The 24,265-nt window shown below is 40.0% G+C and overlaps 1 protein-coding gene across 2 annotated transcripts in view; it reads left to right on the plus strand.

Annotated features, from left to right (window-relative positions):
• The window catches only part of LOC119491328 (calsyntenin-2-like), a 262,721-nt gene that overhangs the window by 173,623 nt on the left and 64,833 nt on the right, over positions 1 to 24,265 (plus strand). For both annotated transcript variants that reach the window (XM_037775219.1, XM_037775220.1), the window contains exon 5: positions 8,500 to 8,649. In XM_037775219.1, coding sequence (XP_037631147.1) covers positions 8,500 to 8,649 — 150 coding nt within the window. The remainder of the gene's footprint in view (positions 1 to 8,499; positions 8,650 to 24,265) is intronic.

The following is a 24,265-nucleotide window of genomic DNA, read 5'->3' on the forward strand; positions in this document are numbered from 1 at the left end:
GCTTGTCGCTAAGGAGGTTAAATAACGCTCCTAACTTACACTACATTTGGGGGAGGAAAAACTGGCATGGCCATTTTCAAAGGGGTCCCTTGACCTCTAACCTCAAGATATGTGAATGAAAATGGGTTCTCTGGGTACCCACGAGTCTCCCCTTTACAGACATGCCCACTTTATGATAATCACATGCAGTTTGGGGCAAGTCATAGTCAAGTCAGCACACTGACACACTGTCAGCTGTTGTTGCCTGTTGGGCTGCAGTTTGCCATGTTATGATTTAAGCATATTTTGTTATGCTAAATGCAGTACCTGTGAGGGTTTCTGGACAATATTTGTCATTGTTTTGTGTTGTTAATTGATTTCCAATAATAAATATATACATACATTTGCATAAAGCAGCATATTCACCCACTCCCATGTTGATAAGAGTATTAAATACTTGACAAATCTCCCTCTAAGGTTAATTTTGAACAGATAAAAAATGTGCGATTAATTAGAAAATAATCGTGATTAACTACGGACAATCAGGCGATTAATTGCGATTAAATATTTGAATCAATTGACAGCCCTAATTATTATATTCATATTTTTAAATAGTACATAGTTTTGTCTTTTTTGTTTTAAAACTCTTGTTGGGTAGCTCACACAAAGTCAAGGATAAAATGTTTTCCTTGAGTGAACACTTTAACTTCGTCTTTACCACTGTTAGACAATCTGTTTAAATTCAACTAGCTCTAGTGGCTCTTCCAAACAATCTGCTTACACTTTATTTTTATTTTTTAGGAGACATACTGTAGCTGCAAGGGACATTACTGTTTAGGTTTGTGTTGCCGCCGACTGCCGAGGTTTGCCCACTGCTGAGGTGTTGCAGTAAAAAGGTTGAGTGGATGGGGTTAAGGCCAAACAGCACTGTGAGTGATACGGGGGGGAGGCTGCAGCCAGAGTGCTCTTTCTTCTCTCTCTCTCCATTTGAAGGGGTCTCGCTCAGCCATTGACCGCTGAGGAAAAGGCTGTGAGAGCTCTTGAACTCAAGAGCACCAGAGGGAGAGAGGGAATAGACGGAGGGAGGAAAGAAGGAGTTGGCTGTGAGGGCGAGAGTAAGTGCTGTGAGAGGATCAGCGAGAGAAGTAGATAGAAAGCTGTAGCGGGGATGAACTAAACAAAAAGGATAGAGCTGGGGATATTCCATATTTCTCTCATTGTCAACAAATCCCATGAAAAGAACAAAAGCAACAATGAATGGATCCTACTAACAAGTATTTTCTGTGTAGTTGAAGCCTGAATCATCTTATTCCTCTGTGCCAAAGAGAGAAGAGAGAGACATTGATTCAAAACACATCAATGAGCCACACTGTTGCATAGGGGTGTCACGATCGATCTGGATCGATATATTGATTCAATGACCACCGATCCAGTATCATTGATGCAGTTGTGAAAACATCGATATGTATCGTCATCTTTAGGATACAACTTTATTTTGAAATTCTTAACTGAAAAAGACATTTGCAGTTAAACATGAGAGATGTGGCGCCAAGTGAACAACAAGAGGTCCATTTTTATTATTTTTATTAAAAAGATAGATTGTTTTTCATTTAAATGTCTGAAAGAGCCAAGTAATAATATTATACCATATAATTTAGCTGCTTTTTGTGAATTGATATAAATGTGTGTTAAATATAAATTAAATATGATATCGCCTCATACTGATAGCAGGCTCCTGAATCAAATTGTCCAATGAATCAATATGTGACGTATCATGATGAAACTGGTGTTTTCCACCCGTACTGTTGCACTGGGTCACATGTTCCTTCATTGCCATGAACGTGAGCACTGTAGTTATACACCGTCCTGGTACTGTAAATACTCACTAGCACACCTAATGTGTAAGAAATCCTTTATTTCCTCCTGTTTGATTAACTTATCTGTTTTTGGAAATTACTGAGTCCATTTTTTAATTTAGACTCTGTATTTTGACCTCTGACCTCAGCAGGAACAATGCACACACAGGGTACGGAAGTCACAAAGAATTAAGAGACGGACTAACACGGTGTTGGTTTGGGACAATAAGACAATAAGAATAAGAAGAAGGGCTTAGCAGCATTAAGTAATAAATAAAAATATAAAAATATTTAATTGTGATTATTTTGACTGATATTGCAATTGCATTATGATTTGTGATATTAGACGGTATGATCATATTACATCATTATTCTCATTTTCTTCGAAAAACATATTGAAATGATCATGGTGTGATTTTTGCAGGGAACTGTACCAATCAAAGCTGTTTTCTTTAGTCTGTAGTATGATATGTACGCCAGGACATCTCTGCAGCACCACAATATTTAATTTAAAATGGTATTTTGACAACATTTTGCCTTTAACGAACATTGCGTTTTCCTCCTCATCCTGCAATTTGAAATTTGCAGTAGGCCATATTTTTGATAATTATTAGCCCTATTAAGAAATGCTCTGTGCTAATATTGGATAGTAATTATAAAGGGTGTGATAGATGGAATTCACAAATGCAGATGCAAAGGTGGTTTGCTTGTGTGTGTGTGTGTTTGCCAGAGAGGCAAATAGAGAGAGCGAGATGGAGGTTAAAGTAGTCATTTACTCATCGGTCACCTTTGCCAGTAGTCACAGCACGCACAGCCTGCTGACATGGATAAGCTGATGTAGTAATTGAAGGAATAGGAACCTCCGTCATGCAGAAAGGTGTGAGTGTGTAAAGTGTGCACGGATACTCGTGGGGGGAAAAAAGAGAGCGAGCCTAACAACAGATGAGGCAGCAAACAGGGAAATGGGATGATGCTGCAAAACAGTGAGACAATGATGTGCATTGAAATGGAATGGGAAGGTTGGAAAGGGGAGAACGAGGAGGGAAGGAATCCTAAGCAAGCTGAGAGGGAGACGGAGAGTGAGGAGGACGGGAAGCCGAACAATGCCGACCTCATATGAATTACATCTAATCCTCCCACTCACACACTCATATTCAAATATCCCACATTATCAACACACAGCTCCCTCTGGACCTCTCTATCCACAAAACAGAAACCTCAAGCTGTATTATAAGTCGCAATAACTCATTCCGGCTTTGTTTCAAGTCGCAGCCAATAAGGTCCAATAGTGTCTCTTCGCAACGCTCTTTTATTCTCAGTCAGGGCGCCCCCTTCCTGCCCAGGCCTTACTGCGTGCATAGCATTGTCAACCGTCTGTAGTGGAGGACTCATCAAATATTAACAGACACATTAGTAGCACAAGAGCTCCCTTCATGCACTCTGCTCAGCATGAGAAAAGACGCTGGTTTGGTAAATGGGTCGCAGTTACCAACAAGGCAGGAGACTCTCAGTCACTGAATGTGGTCTGGATGCTGATTGTACTGTGGAGACGAGTGGCGTATTTGTTTCTTTTAAGGTGCCGTGTGCAGCATTATAACAACACAAAATCATAGCCACATTAATTTTCATACATTCACATATATATATATATATATATATATATATATAAGACATCTCTGACAAAGCTGGCACACTATACTGTAATACCAAGATGGATTGGTTGGATTTGAAAGAGTTGTTTTTATGTGCGTTTGAATTAATGATTTGTTTCAGGTGTCCAGAGTATATCTGAAGAAGATTAATGTTAACAGAGTACTCCAGAGATATAGCTTTGCACTCTTATAGTGCTGTCAAACTTGAGAAAAAGAATCAAAATTAATGCAGCAGAACCAGAGATGTCGTTTTTTACTTCACAAGTTCTTTCTCTGTCAAAACCTGGCACCTGCATTAGGCTGGATTCACCACACCAGAGCAGGCTGTGCGGCAAAAACACAAGTCTTTCCATTCATTTTGAATGGGGGTAGTGTGTTTGGGCTACGGTTGAAGAAAACCCAGCGGCATGCGGTGTAAAAGTAGAAACAGAATCGACTTTTCTTTACTTTTGAACTTTTTCACTGCAACGCCTTATCTGGTGTGAATGCAGCCTTACCCACAATGCAACTCAACCACCGTCAGTTAAGTCATAGATTAGGGTGTGTTATACTCGTAGCAGCTAATGTAGCCTTGACCCTCGAGCCTCTAGCCTCAAGCAGGGGTGAGGAGCGGTCTACAGAGGTCTGGTAACCTCACTTCTTTCTACCTCCACACCCCCAGATTTGTTTGTCATTTTCAGACATGTAGTCTTCACACAAAAATAAATAAATAAATAAATAAAAATAAAAAAAATTAATGCAAAAATAAATACATTTAAAATGTTCTAAAAAATAAATAAAAGGGAAAATTAAACAGAAGAATAAATAAATAAGGGAATCAATACAAAGATAAATAAATTAAGAAGCAAATTAAAACAGAAATATTACGTATGCCACATTTAATCAATTAATTAATGGCTACATTTATTTTTTATATTATTTTTGCTGCATTTTATGACATAAGTGTTTATTTATCGAGTCATTTATTTATTTACTTATTTACTTATTTATTAACTTATTTACTTGTTTTTTTATTTTTTTATTTTTTTATTTTTTTATTTTGGCAGGTTTCGTCCTCCATACCTCCAAAGCCCCAATATGATAAACAGATGATAAACAGGTACTTCCAGAACAATCTCACTTCTGGTGGATGATGATACCATTGAAGGGCTAACATACGTTTCTGTTACCTTCAGAAAAGTACCACCAGTGAGGTGAGGGCAGAACCAGTACCAATATCTTCATTTCATCAGGAAGCAGCGGGGGTTTAATGGAAACTGGTCTTAATTTTGAGAAACATTAGTGCTAATCAAACCACTTGTGAGAGATAGAGGCTACCTGTCATCCCAACCGTGATCTCATTTGTTACAGTGATTATATTAAGGCATCACAGTTAATTTGACAATGATATATAACGATGCTTTGAAATTCAAATTAAATACCCATTATTCCTTCAAGCAAACACCGGCACACAGCAGATAAGCAGCAATACACAAGTATTCTGTGTTATCTAATAAAGCAAATATGCCATAAAGAAACACAAGGCTGTAGAGTAGACGCACACTTTGAGTGGGACTGCTATTACTCACTTTCCTCAAGGCAGTTTAACGTGCATATTTAACTTTCATACTTTCTATAGTTATGTGGACTAAAGTCATATGAAGAGAAGTCATCAGACTGATGTACGGCTCCATTAAGAATAGATTTGAAAGTTGAGAGCAGCGATGAATATGGAATCGTATCTGTTGCACATTTCTTATGACTACAATAAAATAAAGCTCATTTAGTTGTAAAAGCTCACACAGCCGTTTTATGACTCCATAAAGTCCCTCTCCAAATCTCTGGTGGCCGAGTAACTCCAGACTGTTTCTCAGTCACAGATTTGGGTTTGTGATATTTATTACAGAATAAAAGGTTTCACAAAAACATTATACATTTTATAATAACTTCCTGAACCACTTCACCAATTCCACTGTGCATCAACTTCTGTGAAGAAACTTCTGAACTAACGGCATTATTCCAGACTGGAGGAAGCAGATTTTGATTTTAATGCTTCATCAAATTACACATTCAATGTTGAAATTCACCAAATGTATAGGCCTGGTTTACAGTCAGAGTCAATATATGTCAAATGATGAATTCTATAACTAGATTAGACAGGTTAGACACACAGACAGGTTGATTTCAATAACAAATATTTTACACATTTTATGAACTGTGTCAGAATATATATGAAACAAAGTCAAATATTTGACTATACAGTACTGTATGTGGCGTCCAATACAATCTGCCTGTTTATACTATGATTTGTTTTTCTCCAGTTGACCATCAAATCTCTACATGTTTGACTAGGTAATGTAGTGAAATCAGCTTTATTTATTCATGTATTCATTGCAGTTAATGATTATTCAATGTAACTTACACTTAAAGCTTGGGTAGGCAATTTATTTTAGAAGTATTTTTTTATTATATATATAGTATTATATATTTGTTGAAAACGTCATTAAATCCTGACAGCAATCAATAAATCAAACGCTCTGCCAAAAAAAAAAAAGAAAAGAATCCGGTATCTGGCTGCTGCAGGACTGTAATATGCCCGTCCAATCATTTCATTTTGCCTGCATGAAATGGTTAGAGGGTCCATACCTGCCTGTCTACCTACGAGCACTCTGACCATGCACTCATTGATGTAGTTGGATGCGTTTAGCGATGACAACGATGTGCTGCGCTCCTCTTCCCAACTTACTCTCGTGGACTCGTCTTCCAGCTTCTTTGTAGTCAGGCAGTGCACGTTCATGTGTTTTGGGGGAGTTGCTTTGGAGGGAGGTCTGAGGCGAGGGGCTGGGATTTTCTTGGTTGGATACTTTCAAAATCTAGCTTCTAAAGAAGTTTATTCATATAGTACTTTTCATAAACAGAGGTAACTCAAGATGCTTTATATAATGAAGTTTAAAAAAGACACAGGTAAGAAGAATAGAAGTGTATAAAAGAAAAGAAAAGAAAGTTTAAAAAGACAAAGATACAAATTTCAATTAAAAGGCAGACTGTTTTTAAAAGTAGTTACAGTTGCAAGTCTGAGACGATAATGAACTATCAAACAAAGTGGTGATTGAGAATATTCAAAGTTCACCAGCTGTTTTTCAGGGGTTCAGCAGAAGAGAGTTCCACAAATCATCATTTCTGGTGTTATTGGCTTGTTTGTGTTCATTGTTGAGCTGATTAAATCCTTATGTCCAATGTACACAGGATCAAAGCTGCCATGCTAGTCAGTTGCACACACGCAGCTCAGCTTGACATTCCCTTGCAAATGTATATTAATACCTGTATTTATAACTTCACACATACTGCTGAACCAGTGTGTTTGTAGTTAGTGAGAGAGAGAGAGGGAGGGAGACGGCCCGTTAACCTCCGTTCAGTCCTCCCCCTTGCTCTCTGGGATCACATACTGTTTTAATGCAGCCGAGTTCACAATAAAGTTTATCTCATTTTCATAATGAGTATGAAATGTGATCATTGCTCATAAACCATGTTGACCAGCAGTCATTCGGATTTAACGTCTGTGATTACAGGGAGGGTGAAAGTATTAAGAGGTTTTATATTTAAGCACAGAAAACCCTCTAACCTAGGTTAAAAGTGTGACTATCTCCCACTGTCAAAATATGCTTTTAAAGTTCATTATTTTTGTATTCTTACAAAAAGGCTGCAACGACAAGAAGCATTATCTGCACCAGCTGACTGTTTGTGAGACTAGCTCTAACTTCACACAGACTTATAGGAGCTACTTTTAATGCTAAAATGAATTTCAGTCAGACCAAACTCTTGTGAGTCTTAACCTTAGGACTAACATGCCCCTTATTTTTGGGAGTTTCTCCTAATTTGGCCAGTTAGGAGTTACTCTTAGCCTTAGGATATTTTGTTAATACAGCCTTAGGAACAGGCGGCAACTTCCGGTTCTGAAAAGTGAAGCCAATGCTGAAGTGCCTTAAACTTGCATTCTTTCTAACAGCCAGCAGGGGGCGACTCCTCTGGTTGCAAAAAGAAGTCTGATTGTATAGAAGTCTATGAGAAAGTCTATGGTCTCAATCGCTAGTGTCAAGTCTTCTTCAATACAGCATGATGTTCATTTAGTAAATTATGGTCCCATTTAGAGTCAAATAGACCATAAAGCAGGGTATATGATTGAAAGGTCGTTACCACGGCGTTGTCCGGTCTGGAAGTTGTCCGTATTTTTGTCTTAGTACTTTAACTCTTTCACAGTGTGTTTTTTGTTCATGAAAGTTAAATGTAACATTTGATCACCTAAAAAATGTCTTATTCAGCGTTGAGTTGTACTTAGTTCCACCCTCTTGTGTCGCTTCTGGTTGCAAAAAACAAGATGGCAATGGCCAAAAACCAAGATAGCGATGACCAAAATGCCAAACTTGAAGCTTCAAAACCATAATCCACAAACCAATGGGTGACGTCACTTCCACTTACGTCCACTTCCACTTACGTCCACTTCTTATATACAGTCTATGGTTAGGAACCTAAAACTGAAGCAGCTAAATGGCAGCCTTCATTCATTTCATTATGTGCACCTGTGCTTCTCCTACTGTAACATGCCAACATGTCTTCTGTGGAAAAAGGCCTATTGCCCTAAATAAGAACCATCCCCCCACTCCCCAACCCCCCTAATGAGACTAATCATATTCACCTTAATTGCCTAAATTAATTTCAGGTGTTGGGGTTTTTTTCCGCTGAAACGAAATAGTGAAATACAGAAACCGAAACTGCACAGAATAAATCCTTTGTTTGAAGGTAGTTTGACACACCAGTGACAACTGAACTTCTACTCCAACCACACAATAACAAGACAGTTCTGTTAATTGACAAAAATGTTTGCAATTTTTGTCCCTCAATGAGCCCAATGGGTCAGTGCAAAATGCTTTCATTATGAGACACAATAGGGGAACTGAATTTACTCGACAGCACATTATAATGAAAAAAAGCTATTTGGGTTGCGTTTGACCTTGAACCTCTTCTCTCCGCACAAGGTAACATCCGTAACACAGAGAAGCTGAGCTACGACCGGCAGCAGCAGTACGAGATCCAGGTGACGGCCTGGGACTGCGGCCAGAAGAGAGCCCTGCACAGCGTCCTGGTCCGCATCGACGTCAAGCCCGTCTGCAAGCCCGGCTGGCAAGGTGGGCCCAGTATGTGTGTGCGACAGGCAGTTCTGACTGAGCAGTGTTTATACATCAGGAAACGCAGATGCAATTATTTGTGTGCGATTACTTAAGTTTGTGCAATATGCGTGCCTGGCTGTAGTGTACAGAACGAAGATGGAGCATGCAGTCGGAGCTGTGTGTGTTCCCTTTATGCTCACAGAAACACAGATGTGATTATTTGCATGTCATTACTTCAGCGTGTGTGCTTACCTCTGAATGTGTGCTATTTGCTGTATACCTCATTTTGTCGTCTCTCTCTACCTACCTTCCTATATTTCTTTTCCTCTCCTGACCCTCTCTCTCTCTCTCTCTCTCCGTCTCCTTCCCTCCCTGAGGAATTGGCCTGTCAGGTTTAGCTGGTGTGATCAACAGCACTTTACTAAGAGCACCGTGACACAGCCAACACGGCTCTTAGCACATCAGAAAGCAGTCATGGCAGCCTTAACAAGGCACAGAGTAATGCAAAGACAAGTTCTACGACAACAACACAAACGGCGCTCGGGATAACTGCAGACGCAATTTACACTTGTCAGAGAGGGCAGCGGCTCATGTGATGAAAGACGAACACACGCAGGGTGCAGCTTCACATGTAACCATGTGCAATCTGTGTTGTTCTGTCATTAACAAGGTGATTCATGTGCTGGATTTCTTTGGCGTCCAGCCATTTATCGTCCCCCAGGATGTGGTGTTAGCGGGCTGGTGATAAACAGCGGTAAATGAGGAACCCTGGCAGCAGCTCAGTGGCAGCCACTGAACCCTGAAAACACTAAGTTGTTTGGCTCATGTTCAATCTTCCAATCTGTGTTTTCTCAAAAACAAGTGGCAGCACATGCCTGTGGTTTTAGATAAATTTACATGTTTCTGATCTGAGGCAGAAGCACAAGGTCGGGATCTTAAAACAAGACAGAAAAAGCCAAATCAATTCATTTTGCATCAGGAAAATAAATGATTCAAGGGATATCTTGAAACTCTCACCATTAGTACCGTCTAGCCTAAATAATTTCTTAAGAAGGGTACGTTTTGCAGTTCAGCAGCAGCTCTACCAGACGAGGGACCAATTTTGAGATTCAGAGGAATTAAGGTCACCAAATCAAACAACGAAAAGGAAACAATGAAAGGGAAAAAAGGAGTAAAAGTTTTATGCTTTGTTCTCAATTTCAAAATGAGTACATGTAAGTAGTACAAAGTCACTGCGGCAGCACTTGGCAGCATGCTGCGAAGTGGATTTTTATGAGCCTAATGCCAAGGGGCAAAGTTACAAACAAGGATGAGAAGTGGAATCACAGTCTTCATGATGTACAATAAAAGCACGCAGAAACAAGTAGGCTACACAAAGACATTTGCACGTCGTCATCGACACACAGCTGTACACTTAAATCCTAAATTTTCTCACATCAAAAAACACTCAAACTTTTGAGATGCATTGATCTTCATCTTCACACAGTTACTGTGGGAGTGTGTGGCAGTTCAGTGTCTGCACACAACACATTCACACACAAACACACAGAGCAGCCAGGGCTGTCGTGGGTGTGACATGAACTCCCTCTGTAGGCTCTCTCAGCGTTAATCCTGTCTTTGAAGCCTGTATTTTTCAAATTAGGATTTTCAGCACACAATTATGGCGAGAAGATACAGACAAATATACACGAGGACAGATACGCTGTACCTTGATGAAAGGGCAGTCATCCCTATGAGTGTTGTTTGGCAGCCGGGATGAAGGGGAGGATGGAGAGGGGGATGTAAATGCCATGGCCACAGATCAGGGCATATTTAATAGAGCTAGTGGTTGTTGTATTAAAGGCAGGCTACTGTGGGAATGTCAAAGACACACACACACAAAAGATTTCTTCCGGTAAAAAACAGTAATCTGTCTGTTCACATTAGCTTTGGTCTCCGACTCTGGACAGCAGGGCTCAGCTGTGTGTCTCTCGTGACCAATCACATGTCCTCACTTGGCTCGTGGAAGCTCCTTATACTGACAGGTATTGCCTGTTCACCCGCATGAACACACACACACACACTCGCACAGGTGTGTGTGCATCACCATATCAGCTTCTTCTTTTCAATTTCTATTCTACTATACTACCTTTCATTAAAACAATGTAGTCTAACACTGACAGAAACAATGATGGCAATTTATCAAATGACAATGTGACGATGTGAAAGGTGTCACGTGTAGTGATGGAAAGAATTATCACCTGAATATGCAGCTCCCCCTCGCCTTTATGGAGCTTTATAGCGACCATCTTCTCCCTCCTTCCTGCTCTACACACAGAAACACATGAACACACACACATACAGTATAAGTAAAACTAATAATGGAATGAGTGGACAAAAGGGAAGATAAGTGAGAGAGGAAGCAGGCCGCTATAGAGCCTCTTCTCCTCATTCGATGGGATGATTATCAGTTTTATTTGGTGTGGTATAAATAAAAGTATATATATGTAAACAATACAGCAAGGAACAACAACATACAGTGTCTATAAGTCAGGCTTTTTCTGTAAATTGTAAACAATAATACAGTAGTATAAAACATTTGCAGTAACAGTAGTAATAAAACTAAGGCTGTCAATCGATTAAACTATTTCATCGCATTTCATTTTTTTATTTCACAAGTGTGTCGGAGAACTACGGTGGCCTTCAGGTAACGTAAAAATGCGAAAGGCTTGTTTGGTTTGAGCAACACGGCGGACTCCGTGAAGAGGACCCACTCCCTATGTAGATATAAACGGCTCATTCTGTGCTAACGAAAACACAACGATTCTTAGTTTCAGGTGATTATACACTAATGAAAACATAGTTATGAATATTATATTTAATTGCTCCTAATAGATCCCCTGAAATGTTCCACGCTGTTCCTTTAAACCTCAACGAGCTCTCCTCACCTATTAAGTAAGAGCCAGAGCAATTTCTGTCATGTATGTCCTCTAAAGCAGGTGGTGCACACACACACACACACACATACACGCGCACACACACATGCACGCACACACACACACACACACACACACACACCCACACACACACACACATGCACACTCATGGACTTGCAATTATCCCTCAGCATGTAAAGTTCTTCAGTGTGCAACTCAAAAAGAAGTTGGCTACCCCCTGCAGTGAGGTTCTCTCTTTCTCTCTCTCTCTCACACACACACACACACATGCACACACGCACACACAGTCTGTCCAAACCCATCTACACTGACACACACACAGCTTAGCACAAACCTTGAGTGACAGATTACCACACTGATGAAAAAATAAATCTGCATATTCACATCCATCCTTTGTGTGCTGAGTGTGGCTCTGAGCCTCGTGTACGAGTGTGTCCAGGTGCTTGTGTGTGTCCACGTGCTTGTGTGTGTGTGTGTGTGTGTGTGTGGTTGGTGCACACGTGTCTCTGCATGCTGTGTTACCTCTAAACAGCCCCAAATTAAAAGTGAACCCGTGGATATTGTCAGTCAAGGCAATTAGTCTGAACCTCAGACTGCGGTTCAGGTTTGGGGAATAATTAGAGCAATATGACATTATACAGTAGGTGTTTATGATTCAGATGTTTGCATTTCCCCGTCACTTCCTTTGTAATGAGACATCATTATTGTTTCGGTTTTGTGGAAAGAAGTGGCGTTGAATATTTACCTTTGACAACAGCAGCGTTCTATGGCATCTAAACAATAGTTCAATGAATAACAACAACACGTAGGCTTTACAGAATTATACTTGTGAAGCTGTTGTATAAAAACACTCCATACCATACTTGTTTGATGTCTCTGTTTCTCTACAAAATGTAAATTAAGGAAAATCCATCTCCAGACATTGCATTGATGGTCCTGGAGAAAAATGTTTAGAGTAAGAAGAGCGGAATAAAAAAAATGAACATCTTTGGAACATGCAGTGTACGAGATGTGACTGGTTATTAAAAATGCATGCAGCACACGTCAATACTACTCGTTAGGAAAGACGGAGATTTGAAACAAGGGTTGGACCAATGTTTGCAATAAATTAATCTCAAATATGAGCATTTCCATGTTCCGCAAAGTGAATGTAGTCAGTGGATTCTAAAGTAAACCTAAAAACGACATGTTTTAATGCATAGAAAATAAATCAGGCCAATAATCAGTAATACCTTACTTGACATCCGTAATAATTACATCATAAATATTTTTTATGAATTGGTTGCCGCTGAAAATACTGAATGCACAGCGAGGAACCTCAGTCTTATTAAATGGTATATAACGACTTTGAAGTGAAGATTAAGATGCAGAGACATGGAGAGAGAGAGATGGATGCTGTGATTTGTTCTCACCCACGGGCAATTTAACCTAACAGCTATTGGTTTCTTTAGTTTAATCCAAATGTCCGATGCAAAGAACAGCCTGTCACAGGTGTAAAGAATGACCAATCAACGCAGGTGGAAGCTAATTAACACACAAATCAGAGGCAGAAACTAAACCAGGAGAACCTTTAGAGGACAGGGAAATATCAGAGAGAAACTTAACTGAACTGTGACACAAATTGATGAACCTTATTTGGCAACATCGGTATACATTACGTATAGATGTGTATATATATATATAAAATCTGCATTGTTTCCATCCATGCTAGCAGTCTTCTTCTTCTGCTATGTTTCTTGCTCTGGAAAGGTTTGACAAATATAAAACCATCATGGATGCAAAATGAATAATAAAAAGAGTAATAATTGACCCGGTTGGAGGTGTCCTGTCAACAGTTTTACCTAGCCAATCTCGTGGGAACGCACAACATTTTAAGGACATTCCGCATCATGATAACGCATTTTAGGCTTTTCGCGCGTCCTTTAATGCCACAGGGTTAACATTTAGTCATTTAACGCCATGTTTATACCACGAAACAGTAGTGGTTAGATTTAGGCAACAAAACTTCTTAGTTAGGTTTAGGAAAAACATCATGGTTGGGCTTTGAATAAGTACGTAAACAACGTGACATAAGTACAGAAAACACATCACAAATGTCACTAACGTAGCTTCAAAATACCTCAAATGCTTTGGGACCGGTCTCCTGGTTAAATGTCTTGTGTTTGTTGGACCCATCAACCTCCCCTCCTCCCCATCATAAGCAGTCTTTCTCACTTCTATCTCACTAGCTCTGAGCGTAGCAAATTCACACTGATGTGTTTACAATGCAGTCAATACAGACTACTTGAAACGACACGCCCAAAGCAAGAATGGCATTATTGCATGCGAAATGACTTAGATACTGATTTGTCATTCATACGGCATATTGTGAGACCAGGCTGGTTTTACACACGTCTTTTTTATACCTGAGGGGGATCTATTGGCAGAAATGGAATATAATATTAATAAGTATGTTTTCTTTAGTGTATAATCACCTGAAAATAAGAATCGTTGTGTTTTTGCTAGCTTATGATGAGCCGTTTATATCTACATACGGAACGGGTCCTCTCCACGGAGTCCGCCATGTTGCACCGCCATGTTTCTGCAGTAGCCCAATAACGGACAAACCAAACTCCGTTAACTTTTCCTGCTTGGGCCAGAGTAGATAATGTTACTCGCTCCCGTTGCCGCCTCTCTCTCTCTTACTTCATCACTCACCTCTCATGTACACAGACACTCTACACACTGGCTCTGCTCCAACTGGCTCTAGAGAGGGACATTCACGTTTCCGCGTCAGCCACCGTAGCTCTCCAACACATTTGGCACACTAGATACCACCGGATCCTACACACTGGACCTTGAAATAGCTTTAAATCATGACAGAAAGACTCGGAAACAACACTTGTGAACCAGTAAAGCTTTTAAGATATGATCAAATGATATTTTGCTAAGAGTGCAGTGTGATAGCAGTAAGGTTGGTGGAAAGTTGAGAGCCAACTTCAGGTAGAGTATCTGGAATCAACACAGGCTCTGAGGCATTTTCTCTCGTTGAGGCGGGGAGCTGCATTTTCTGCTCCACTCTCCAGTATGCTATTCTAGTGTGTGTGTGTGTGTGTGTGTGTGTGTGTGTGTGTGTGTGTGGCAGCCAATGGTCCTGATCTCTGATAACAGTAGGAAGAGGATGAATTAAAGGGAAGAAGAAGAAAAATGAATGGCTCGGCACTTCCCTTTCCCATTTCCTCTAACCTCCTACTCCTTTCTTGCTTCCTCTCTAATCTCAGACTGAGGCTGTCTGGCTGCTGCTTTAGCACTTTTCATCCCCTCGATGGTATTAGCTTGTTTTCCCTTATTACTTTCACAGTTTCCTTTTTGCCTTTTGTGTCTGTGTCCTGCATTTTTTCATTCTTACTTTGTTCTTTTTCGCCTTTACTTTATTTCTTACTTTTCTCCCCTTTACTTTTCCGTCCTCTCATCTCGCCACCTGGCTTATCAGGTCACCCTCATGTTCATGTTTCTTTCATTCTCCCCACTCGACTTTCTATCTCTGATCCACTAGTAGTTTGAAGTAGGAATCAGGTCTCCAGTGTAAATCACGGTCATTAGATTCTCCTCTTGCTCCACTTTTCACTGTTATTGCGTTACACAGTGACACACACACACAGTCGCAGGGATCAAGCCTCCCTACGCTCCTCCTCGGCTTCTGGCAGGAGGGATGAATGAATGGTGGCAGGGGTTAAAAGATAGAGACGAGCCTGACGCCCTGGGTTCACCATATTGTGTCAGATGAGAGCAATGGCTGTTTAAAAAGGTAATGTGTGTGTGTGTGTGTTCATGCATGTTTGCAGGGTGAAGTGTAGAAGAGCGAGGGAGGAAGATAAATACTTCCACCGACACCTGCTGACAAATTGCGGATACAGCTTGTTGACACACGGATGTATGCACAAAACATACGCAAACAGGAAATGGACATAGCATAGGCACTAGTGCAACGATGCACACGCTAACACACACACCTGTGTAAGAGCGATTACACTCCCTCAGTCCTTGTCTCTCTGCCTGTTGAGATTGGAGTCTCCTTTATAGTGCCACTGCAGTGTCAAAGCGACATTGAGCGATCATGATTACAAAGACAAAGAGAGTGAAAGGGAGTAAGGGAGGGAGATGAGAGAGGGATAAAACAGCAGGGAGTGTCTGAATGGGAGAAGGGAAAAAAAGGCAGAGGAGTTAAGTGAAAAGATAAAAGATACGTATTAACGTCTGGGTAAAGGTTTAGCCCGAGGGAGAGACTTTTAAGTATCAGGGTGTCGTCAGGCGGGTGCTGCAATCATGTAGACATATATCGGATGGCTGTGATGTTAGTTTACCAGTCGATCTACAGTTATGTTGTGGCCCCCACCCATGGCTGTAGCAACTAAAGAGCAACATGCTAGAAAACCTCCCAGCGCAGACCCTGTGGGATTACAGCATATATCCCAACTAGCCTCGGATTCCCCCGGGATCCCCCGCGAGGAGATAGAGGACGTGGGATGTCTCGAGTAGTCCGCTTAGTCTGCTGCCATCATGAGCAGGATGAAAATAGAGGCGGAGAAAAGATAAAATGGAGAACCTCAGAAAGCACTTTTTTGGCTCCTTTCAGTGTCTCCGCTCTAAACACCCAGGATTAAATTGTCATTTTCACTCAATCCTCAAAGGGGGCAAAAGAATTAGAGTTACACTAGACATGAAATTGGGGTCTTTTAGGAGGCTTCTCAGCGGATCCAGCAGAAAAGTGCAATTTCATTAGAACTTATCCCATTAGAGACTTTTCTAAGACTATTGTAATAGAAATATGTTTCCGTCACCTCGGGGGCTGCACAGAACAGACTGTGATGACAGACGTTACTTATCATATTCATAATGTTTTCAAAATTGTTTTAAAGAGACACACTTTTAATAAATGCCAAATTGGCTTGGATATACCGTAAAGACCGCAACACCCAACAGATTTTGACACACCTGTTTTGAGATTTCCCTCTTCATACTGTAGATGTGAAACACTTAAAATAAATCAAGTTATGCAGATAAAACCCCTTTAAATGTGTGTTTAAATGAATGCAATTGACATTTTTCTTTTGGGCTCACCATCTTCTAACAGGGAATTTTGACTGTGTCTCAATTTCATATTCAGCCTGTTCACACAAAAACATTTATGAATGACACAATAATGCGCAAGGCATTTAACGTGCAATAAGAATGCCTTTCTTGCTTTTGGCGTGTCATTTTGTAGTCTGTACTGACAGCAATGTAAATGCATCCCCGTAAATATGCTACACTCAGAGCTAGTAATGTAGAATCAAAAGTGAGAAAGACCACTTGTGGCAGGAGCGGAGGTGGATGGGTCCAACAAACACACAACTTATAACCAGGAGACCGGTGTTCGAGACTAGCGTTTTGTTTTTCAGTGGCGTTTGTGACATGTTTTCCGTACTTATTTTACGTTGTTTCCATACATATTTGTCTTAGTTTACGTACTTATTTCAAGCTCAACCATGAAGTTTTTCCTAAACCTAACTAAATTATTTTGATGCCTCAACCTAACTACAAAGTTACCATAGTTTTGTTGCGTGGCGTACAAATGGCACACGAAAAGCCTAAAATGTGTCCTTGTGACACGCAGAATGTCTGTGTAACGTGCTATTTATACGCCTTCCTGTGAGCTGGGTTGACATATAACATACTGTACTAACTATTTATAACTGTACATCTTTATAGTACACTTTTTTTGCAGATAGTACAAAAGAAATCAACATACCTACTGTTCTATACTACCAGAAAATTATACATGATATGTGCGCCATTGGGCGTCAATCAAACTACAGTATTACTTATGAATCCTCCTGTTTCTGGAGCTTTCTCACCACCACCTTCAATTTACTTTGCAGCTGCGAGTAGTGCCGCCATTTCCTTTGTGCATTGCATTGTGGGAATGCAATGTTCATCAAAAATGAAACCAACAAGAGGCTTTCACCCAGGAGATCGCTGTTCGTACCCCGTGTGAAACCAGAAGTCAACGTTGATTTGATTTGTCACGTAACTTCTGTACTTAAGTTACATCACTTCCAATGTATTTTTTAACCCAAACGACACTCTTTACCTAAACCCATCAAAGTAGTTTTGTTGCCTAAACCTAATTAAGTTGTTTCCTATGAAGACGGAAGTTTATTTTGAAAAGACTGTATGCATGTAACGAGTGGAAATTGACACGTGTTGGTGGACATTTGTAGGAAAATGCACGAAAAATGATGAATAACTTTTCGAAGATATCATATGAAGTATTGTATGAGGATATGTTGACATGTAACGAGCGGAAACTGACACGCCGTCCCTGACACGTCCAAAACTGACGTTTAACTTTAGCAGAAACAAGCTGCAAACCCAGCAATGACATATTATCATTTCACCTCTAAGCTTATATGACAAATTTAATAGCAAATAGTAAGGAGCAAGATTAGCATTCATTTGAAGTCTTGTAAGAGCCAGTACTTGCTCCATTCAAAGAGAACATCCGAGAAACCTCCTCCATCTAGATGCCTAAAATCTCCTATCATGAACATTCAGGAAGGAAGAAAGATTCCGCTCCGATCCATTTTGTCATTGAACTTTTTGACTTGTTTTTCACTTTTTTCTCAGCCTCCACCTTTAAAAGCCCTACATTTTTCTGTTGCAAGCCTTGCGCTCCAACGAAACAAGTAAGAGCTCTCTATGCACTCAGGAATGAAAAAAAAAAAAAAAAAAACGATGCATGAATGAAGCATGCATGAAAGCATTAAAGTGAATGCTTTTGGGGCATTGTGGGGTAAGAGAAAGAGAGAGAGGGATGACGTCCAGGAAAGAAGAGGAGAAATCTGAAAGATGGCACTCACTGAAGGAGGGAGATGGAGGAGGACAGAGGTGGAGAGCAAAGGGAAGGGAAGGAAAAGAGGAGCAGAGTGCTCTTTTAAATGGAAATTGGCTCTTCCACTGATGGCTGGGACGAGTAATGACGACCCCCTCCCGACTACTTGAACGTGGTGTCAGCATTTTTACATGCACTCACACACACAATGTTCACACAACCACCTTCCTACACGTCCACACATCTACACACATTTAAAAGCATGCAAGAACTTACGGATGACACACACACACACACACACACACTCTCTCTCACCCTCCAGAGACGGGGAACAGTGTGAAAGTGTGATGATGCATCATTTTCTTAAGCACCTCTATCTATCTTCCCTTCCTCAGGATCTCTCACTCTGTTTTTCACACCCTTCATTTTAAGGAGGAGGTTGGAAACTTACCTCAGCTGTATGTGGGTACCTATATAGCAGTGGAGAGTTTTCGCTTACAAACAGAGCACCTGAGAGATCATCTGTGAGTCTGTATTACATCCACATCGCTCATAATCTATCAGGGAGACAAAATAGTATGTCTCACTGCAAATAGTGGCGAAAAGTGTAGGGGTTCTTTAAAATATCTGCTTTTTACTTATGTTTTGCCATGTGCATAAAATAGATAGTAAACTGGTAATCCAGGCACATTTGTAAGGATTTCAGTCTTAACAACATCCTGTAATGGTATCTTTTGGAACTGCACCTTCCAGGAGATCAATGGCTAAGCTGAGGTACAAGTGAAGCACAACTTCCCAATTTCAGCAGCTGGTTCTGACTCTGAGTCCAACTGTGAGACTTGACTCTTATAAATCAATCCATGAGAAGCTACTACTGCACTGGACATGTAATATCTATAAAGGCCACAGTACATTATGGTGTCTTATATCCAGTTCAACCACATGAAGCTATCTGAATTATATCACAAAAGCACTAAAGGGTTCTGTGTGCTTCTAAGCAACTAGGTCGTACATCTGAACATATTTAAAGGGCCAGTATGTAGGATTTCGGGGGTTCTATTAGCAGAAATGGACTATAATATTCATTATTATGTTTTCATTAGTGTATAATCACCTGAAACTAAGAATCGTTGTGTTTTTGTTAGCTTAAAATGAGCCCTTCATGTCTACATAGCGACCTGGTCCTCTTCACAGAGTCCGATACCTCGCCCCACTATGTTTCTACAGTAGCCCAGAACGGACAAACCAAAGACTGGCTCTAGAGAGAGTCTTTAGTGTTTTAACGTCACCTAAAGGCCACCGTAGTTCTCTGACATGCTTGTGAAACTGCGGTAACGTAAGCCGCAAAAATCGTGGTACTCCTAGCCGCCGCCTGACCTCCGTCGCTCCTAAAGTAGTGTTGTTATGGTGAAGATGGCCAATGAGCGAGGCGAACGGCGTTACCACAGTTTCGCATTCGGCCGCTCACGTTACCGCAGTGTTGGAAAGGGAGGAGTGAGCGGAGGGGTACTCAGTTGGTTGCAATCTGCAACCACACCACTAGATGCCCGCCAAATCCTACACACTGTACCTTTAAAGGCAAAAGTGTTTATACCTAAGTGCTACAGTATGAACTGCCGTCATAGAGAAGGACGAGACGCGGTGAATCGTATAAATAAAGATAACGGCGCACTTTCGTACAGTCTCTGTTCAAAGGCTTTCAAGGTGTTGCACTCATTGAACACACAAGACATGACAGAGGTAGTGCGAAGAATAAAAAAAAAAGGGCTTAAGATTGAAGGTCACGTCCTCCATAAATTCTCACCTTCTCAACCCTGACCAGTCGCTGCATGAATTGGGCACGCTTGTTGTGTTTCAGAGAGTTATACAAAAAATATCAGACGCAGCTCTAGCTCCAACATCAGAGAGGTGTGAGGGGAGGGAGATTCAAATGCTGTTAGACAGTCTGACAAGCAGTTTGTTTGAAGCATACTAACGCCTTTAATATTTTTATGCAGATTCACGGTGCTTTAAATAGCCACACTGTAGTTTCTCCAACAGATTGAGTGAGCTTAATATAAATGGAAACCTTCTGCTTGCTATTGAAGTAAAGGAGTTTTTTTGCCCCTTGACCTTTTTTCTAGACATAAAACATAAATAGCAAAGTGGACACATGGTTTCTCAGTGTTTCATTTTACATGAAGTAGTACCATTTTCATCACCTTTTGAAGAGCTTAGCTTCTTAATAGGCTGACATTATGTGTCAGTGGTAACAGGATCACTTCTCACTGATAACACCATGTCTATAATATATACTGTAGAGAAAACTGAAGATCAGTGATTCAAAGTCAACATTTAGATCACGAATCTAATATTTAACATCTTTTCATATGCAGGTTACAACTGAACGTAAAAAAAAAAACTGCTCACTTTCGCACGCAAACATAAAAGTGTTTTTTCTTGTGATGATCAGAGTGCCAGCGAGGAGTTTCTACTTCCACATGGTCGTTTTCATGTCTGCCTTGCCTCCTCTGCTTCTCGTCTTCCTCTCATATTCACAAAGAGAGAAACTCTTGGGCCCGCTGTGTGAGTTCTGCTCAGCGTGCTGCAGGCAAGCACACAACTCAATAGAGACCAAATAGCTTCCTGTTAAACACACACTGCTGTTAAAAGAGCTGGGTTCTACTGCAAGTCTGTGTGTTACTGTTACTGTGCATTGTTTGTGTTTGTGTGTGTGTACTGAATGGGTTTCTAGTTCTGTCTGTCGGTATGTAGGCCTCCCAATCACAAGTACTTTCTGTTTTGATTCATAGTGATTTGGTATTTTTGAACGTATGTCTGTATGCGTAAATGTGTTGCCTTTTTTTATAGAATAGATCGGGCTCGGGTCGGACTTGGGCTCATTTAATTTCTCCCCTGTCATTGTGCCCATATAGGCGCTGCAGAGCACACATAAACTGGTGGATGAAATAATACATCTGAGGAAAATATTAATTATATTCTCTTATTTTAAGAGTTTTTTGAGACATTTTAGACATTTTTAGAGTTTATCAAATACCTGTAGCGATCCCAACGCAACTTTATTGATTAATTAAATCTCACGTATTCTCAAAGATGACATGTCGGGGAGCTTTATTAATTTAATGTTCATGAAACAACTGTATGTATCCCAAAATAAATCAGTTAGAGCAGACACCCTTTATAAATGCGCTTCACTTACCACCAACTCTCTGAAGACGCCAATAATTTCACTGTAACTGCGTATGGCTCTTTGTGAATTGGACTGTTTTTGCAATGACTCATTTGCATAGAAAGACATTTTTTGCACCAACTGTATGCATATTACTTACTTTAGAAATGTGCAAATAGCACATAATCACCAAGAGGCTATTTATTTGCTTGGCAGCGCAGCTAGCGTTTCATTTCACTCTTTGCGAGTGCTTTGAGAATTACACGGTTTGTTTTTGTCTTATTTGCACACGTTTAGCAGCCACAAAAGCTGCACAATTCCTTTGTGAATTTGCCCCTCGGTGTATTCGGGAGCTCATGCTGCGCCTGTTGGTTATAGCATCAGTAGCAGCAGAGTCTTACACAGACTTAAGAGCAGGGACATAAATGCAGCTCGGTAGTGGCTCTGCACATTTACAGGAACCACTGCTTCATACATACAGTAGCAGACCTTGAAATAAACCCTTTTACAATGTCTGACTGCATGTACACGTACAGATACTTGACCAGAATGTCAATGCAAAACATGTAGGATGCTTTCAGTTGACTAAAATATGAAGCTACAAACCTGTGTGTGGAGATGTTGAATAGGACTGGAAACTAAAGATAAGTTTGACCATGCTCTTAATAATCTCAAACAATACAACACATGATCTGTGTTACTGGTGAGGAAAATGTACCCCTCTAAATCACTTATATACTAAATGAGAATTCAGTTGCAGATAAATTAATCAGGTCTTTTACTTTGGTAAAACTAGTTATACTACACACTGTAAAAAATACTCTGTTACAGGTAAAAGGCCTGCATTCAAACTTTTGAGTACAAGTACAGAAGTATTAAGGTATTAGGGGTGCAACGGATCATAAAACTCAGTTCAGATCATATCACGGTTTTAAGTCACGGATCATATCAGCAGTTTAGAAATGGCCGTTTTTTGCCGCAGATACAGATTGCCAATCGTTGATGAGCCATGTCGGCCGATGCAGATCGTTTTTATTGTTTTTAAATTGAAATATTATCCTTTTATTTTATTATTGTCATCTAAAGTGGTTATTTGAATAAAAGCACACAATTAAAAAAGTTGTTGTTTTTTTTATTTAGTAAGTAAGTAAGCACTACATTAGTGGTTCTTAATTATATATATCATAAGCTGCTTAGAGGTAGTGTAATCCCCTCACTATTGTCTATTTCATATTGCTGTGAAAACCTCTCCTTCAAACAACTGCATTGATTCAAGTTTCTTACCAAAAACCTAATTTTACAAGATTGCATTTGAACGCATCATGATAACCCAAATCATGTTTACTGAATAGAGCCTGAATGCACCATAATGTAACTCAGTGGAACCTCCGTAGCTGTTAGCTGCGGTGCTGCTAATGTTAGCTCTCTTTCTGACGATTTCAACACGGATTTGTTGTTCATAATACAGCATTATCAGGGACCCACCACTAGAAAGCATTAATGCAGATCTCCCGATCACATATTTTTACTGAATATCATCTGATAATGGTCAGCAGTAAAACTTTATTTTACACTGTGATGGTTAAGCTGTGTAATTAATCCGCGGTTCACATGCGTGCCGAACCGTGGGGGAGGATCCGTATGGATCACAGATCAACTATGATCCATTACACTACTAAGAAGTATTATCAGCAAAATGTACTTGAAGTATCAAAAATATCTAGTAGCTAGTCATATAAATGTGGTGGAGTAAAAAGTGTTTTTTTTATTGAAGTAGAAGTACAAATTAGTATCAGATTAAAATACTCAAGTAAAGTAAGTACCTCCAAGTTCTACTAAAGTACAGTACCTGATTAAGTGCAAGAATCAACCTTGTACTGCATTTATTTACGTCACTTAGAAAAGCTTTTAGTTTTCAGAGTTAAAGAACACTTAAATAAATCATGATGTGTTCTATAGAGCCTTTTTAACACACACAGAGTAACATAAACACTATGCCATTAATTCAATGTCAGACAGTCATAGACCGGCAAAAGGCTGAACTGCCGCAGAAAAGAACATTTCAATTTAAATGTCTTCAGGAAATAAAGGAATTACGTCTGCCTCAGTGGCAAAACACAAAGTATCACAATAGGGACGCCAGAGCATCAATATTGTACAGCAAGAGATGGTGTTATTTCATTAACTAACACAAGGTTTCTGTAGAAAGTATTTGATATTAAATATATTTATAACCATCTGTGAGAGGAGTGCATCAATGCTTAAAAGCTATGGCAGGGAAAAGGATGGTGATAAAGGTTTGGCGTTGTTTTTTTTATCCTTCAGAAATCTAAACATTAAAAAATGTGCCATTGCCAAACATTAAAAACAGAGCACAGATTCAAGACACTGATGTGTTTCTTTGTTTTATCCCTGTAAAAACACCTCAGTACAGTCCAGTGGGTTTTTGACAAAGGACCATTTTTCTTTTTATTGCTGCAGTGTTTCCCATTATTAAAGATAAGTGCCTCTGCCAAATATTTATCAGTGATATGAGGCTATTTGTATGGGGTCTTATCTAAACAGAGGCTATGAAATGAAGAGTAAACTGTTTTTGCTTTGTGGCGAGAGTGTATCTCTGTTCATTTTCTTTTCTTTTCCCTTAACAGCTCATATGTCTACTTCAGTGGTTGCACA

Source organism: Sebastes umbrosus, chromosome 7 (assembly GCF_015220745.1).
Source record: "Sebastes umbrosus isolate fSebUmb1 chromosome 7, fSebUmb1.pri, whole genome shotgun sequence".
Taxonomy (NCBI): Eukaryota; Metazoa; Chordata; class Actinopteri; order Perciformes; family Sebastidae; genus Sebastes; species Sebastes umbrosus.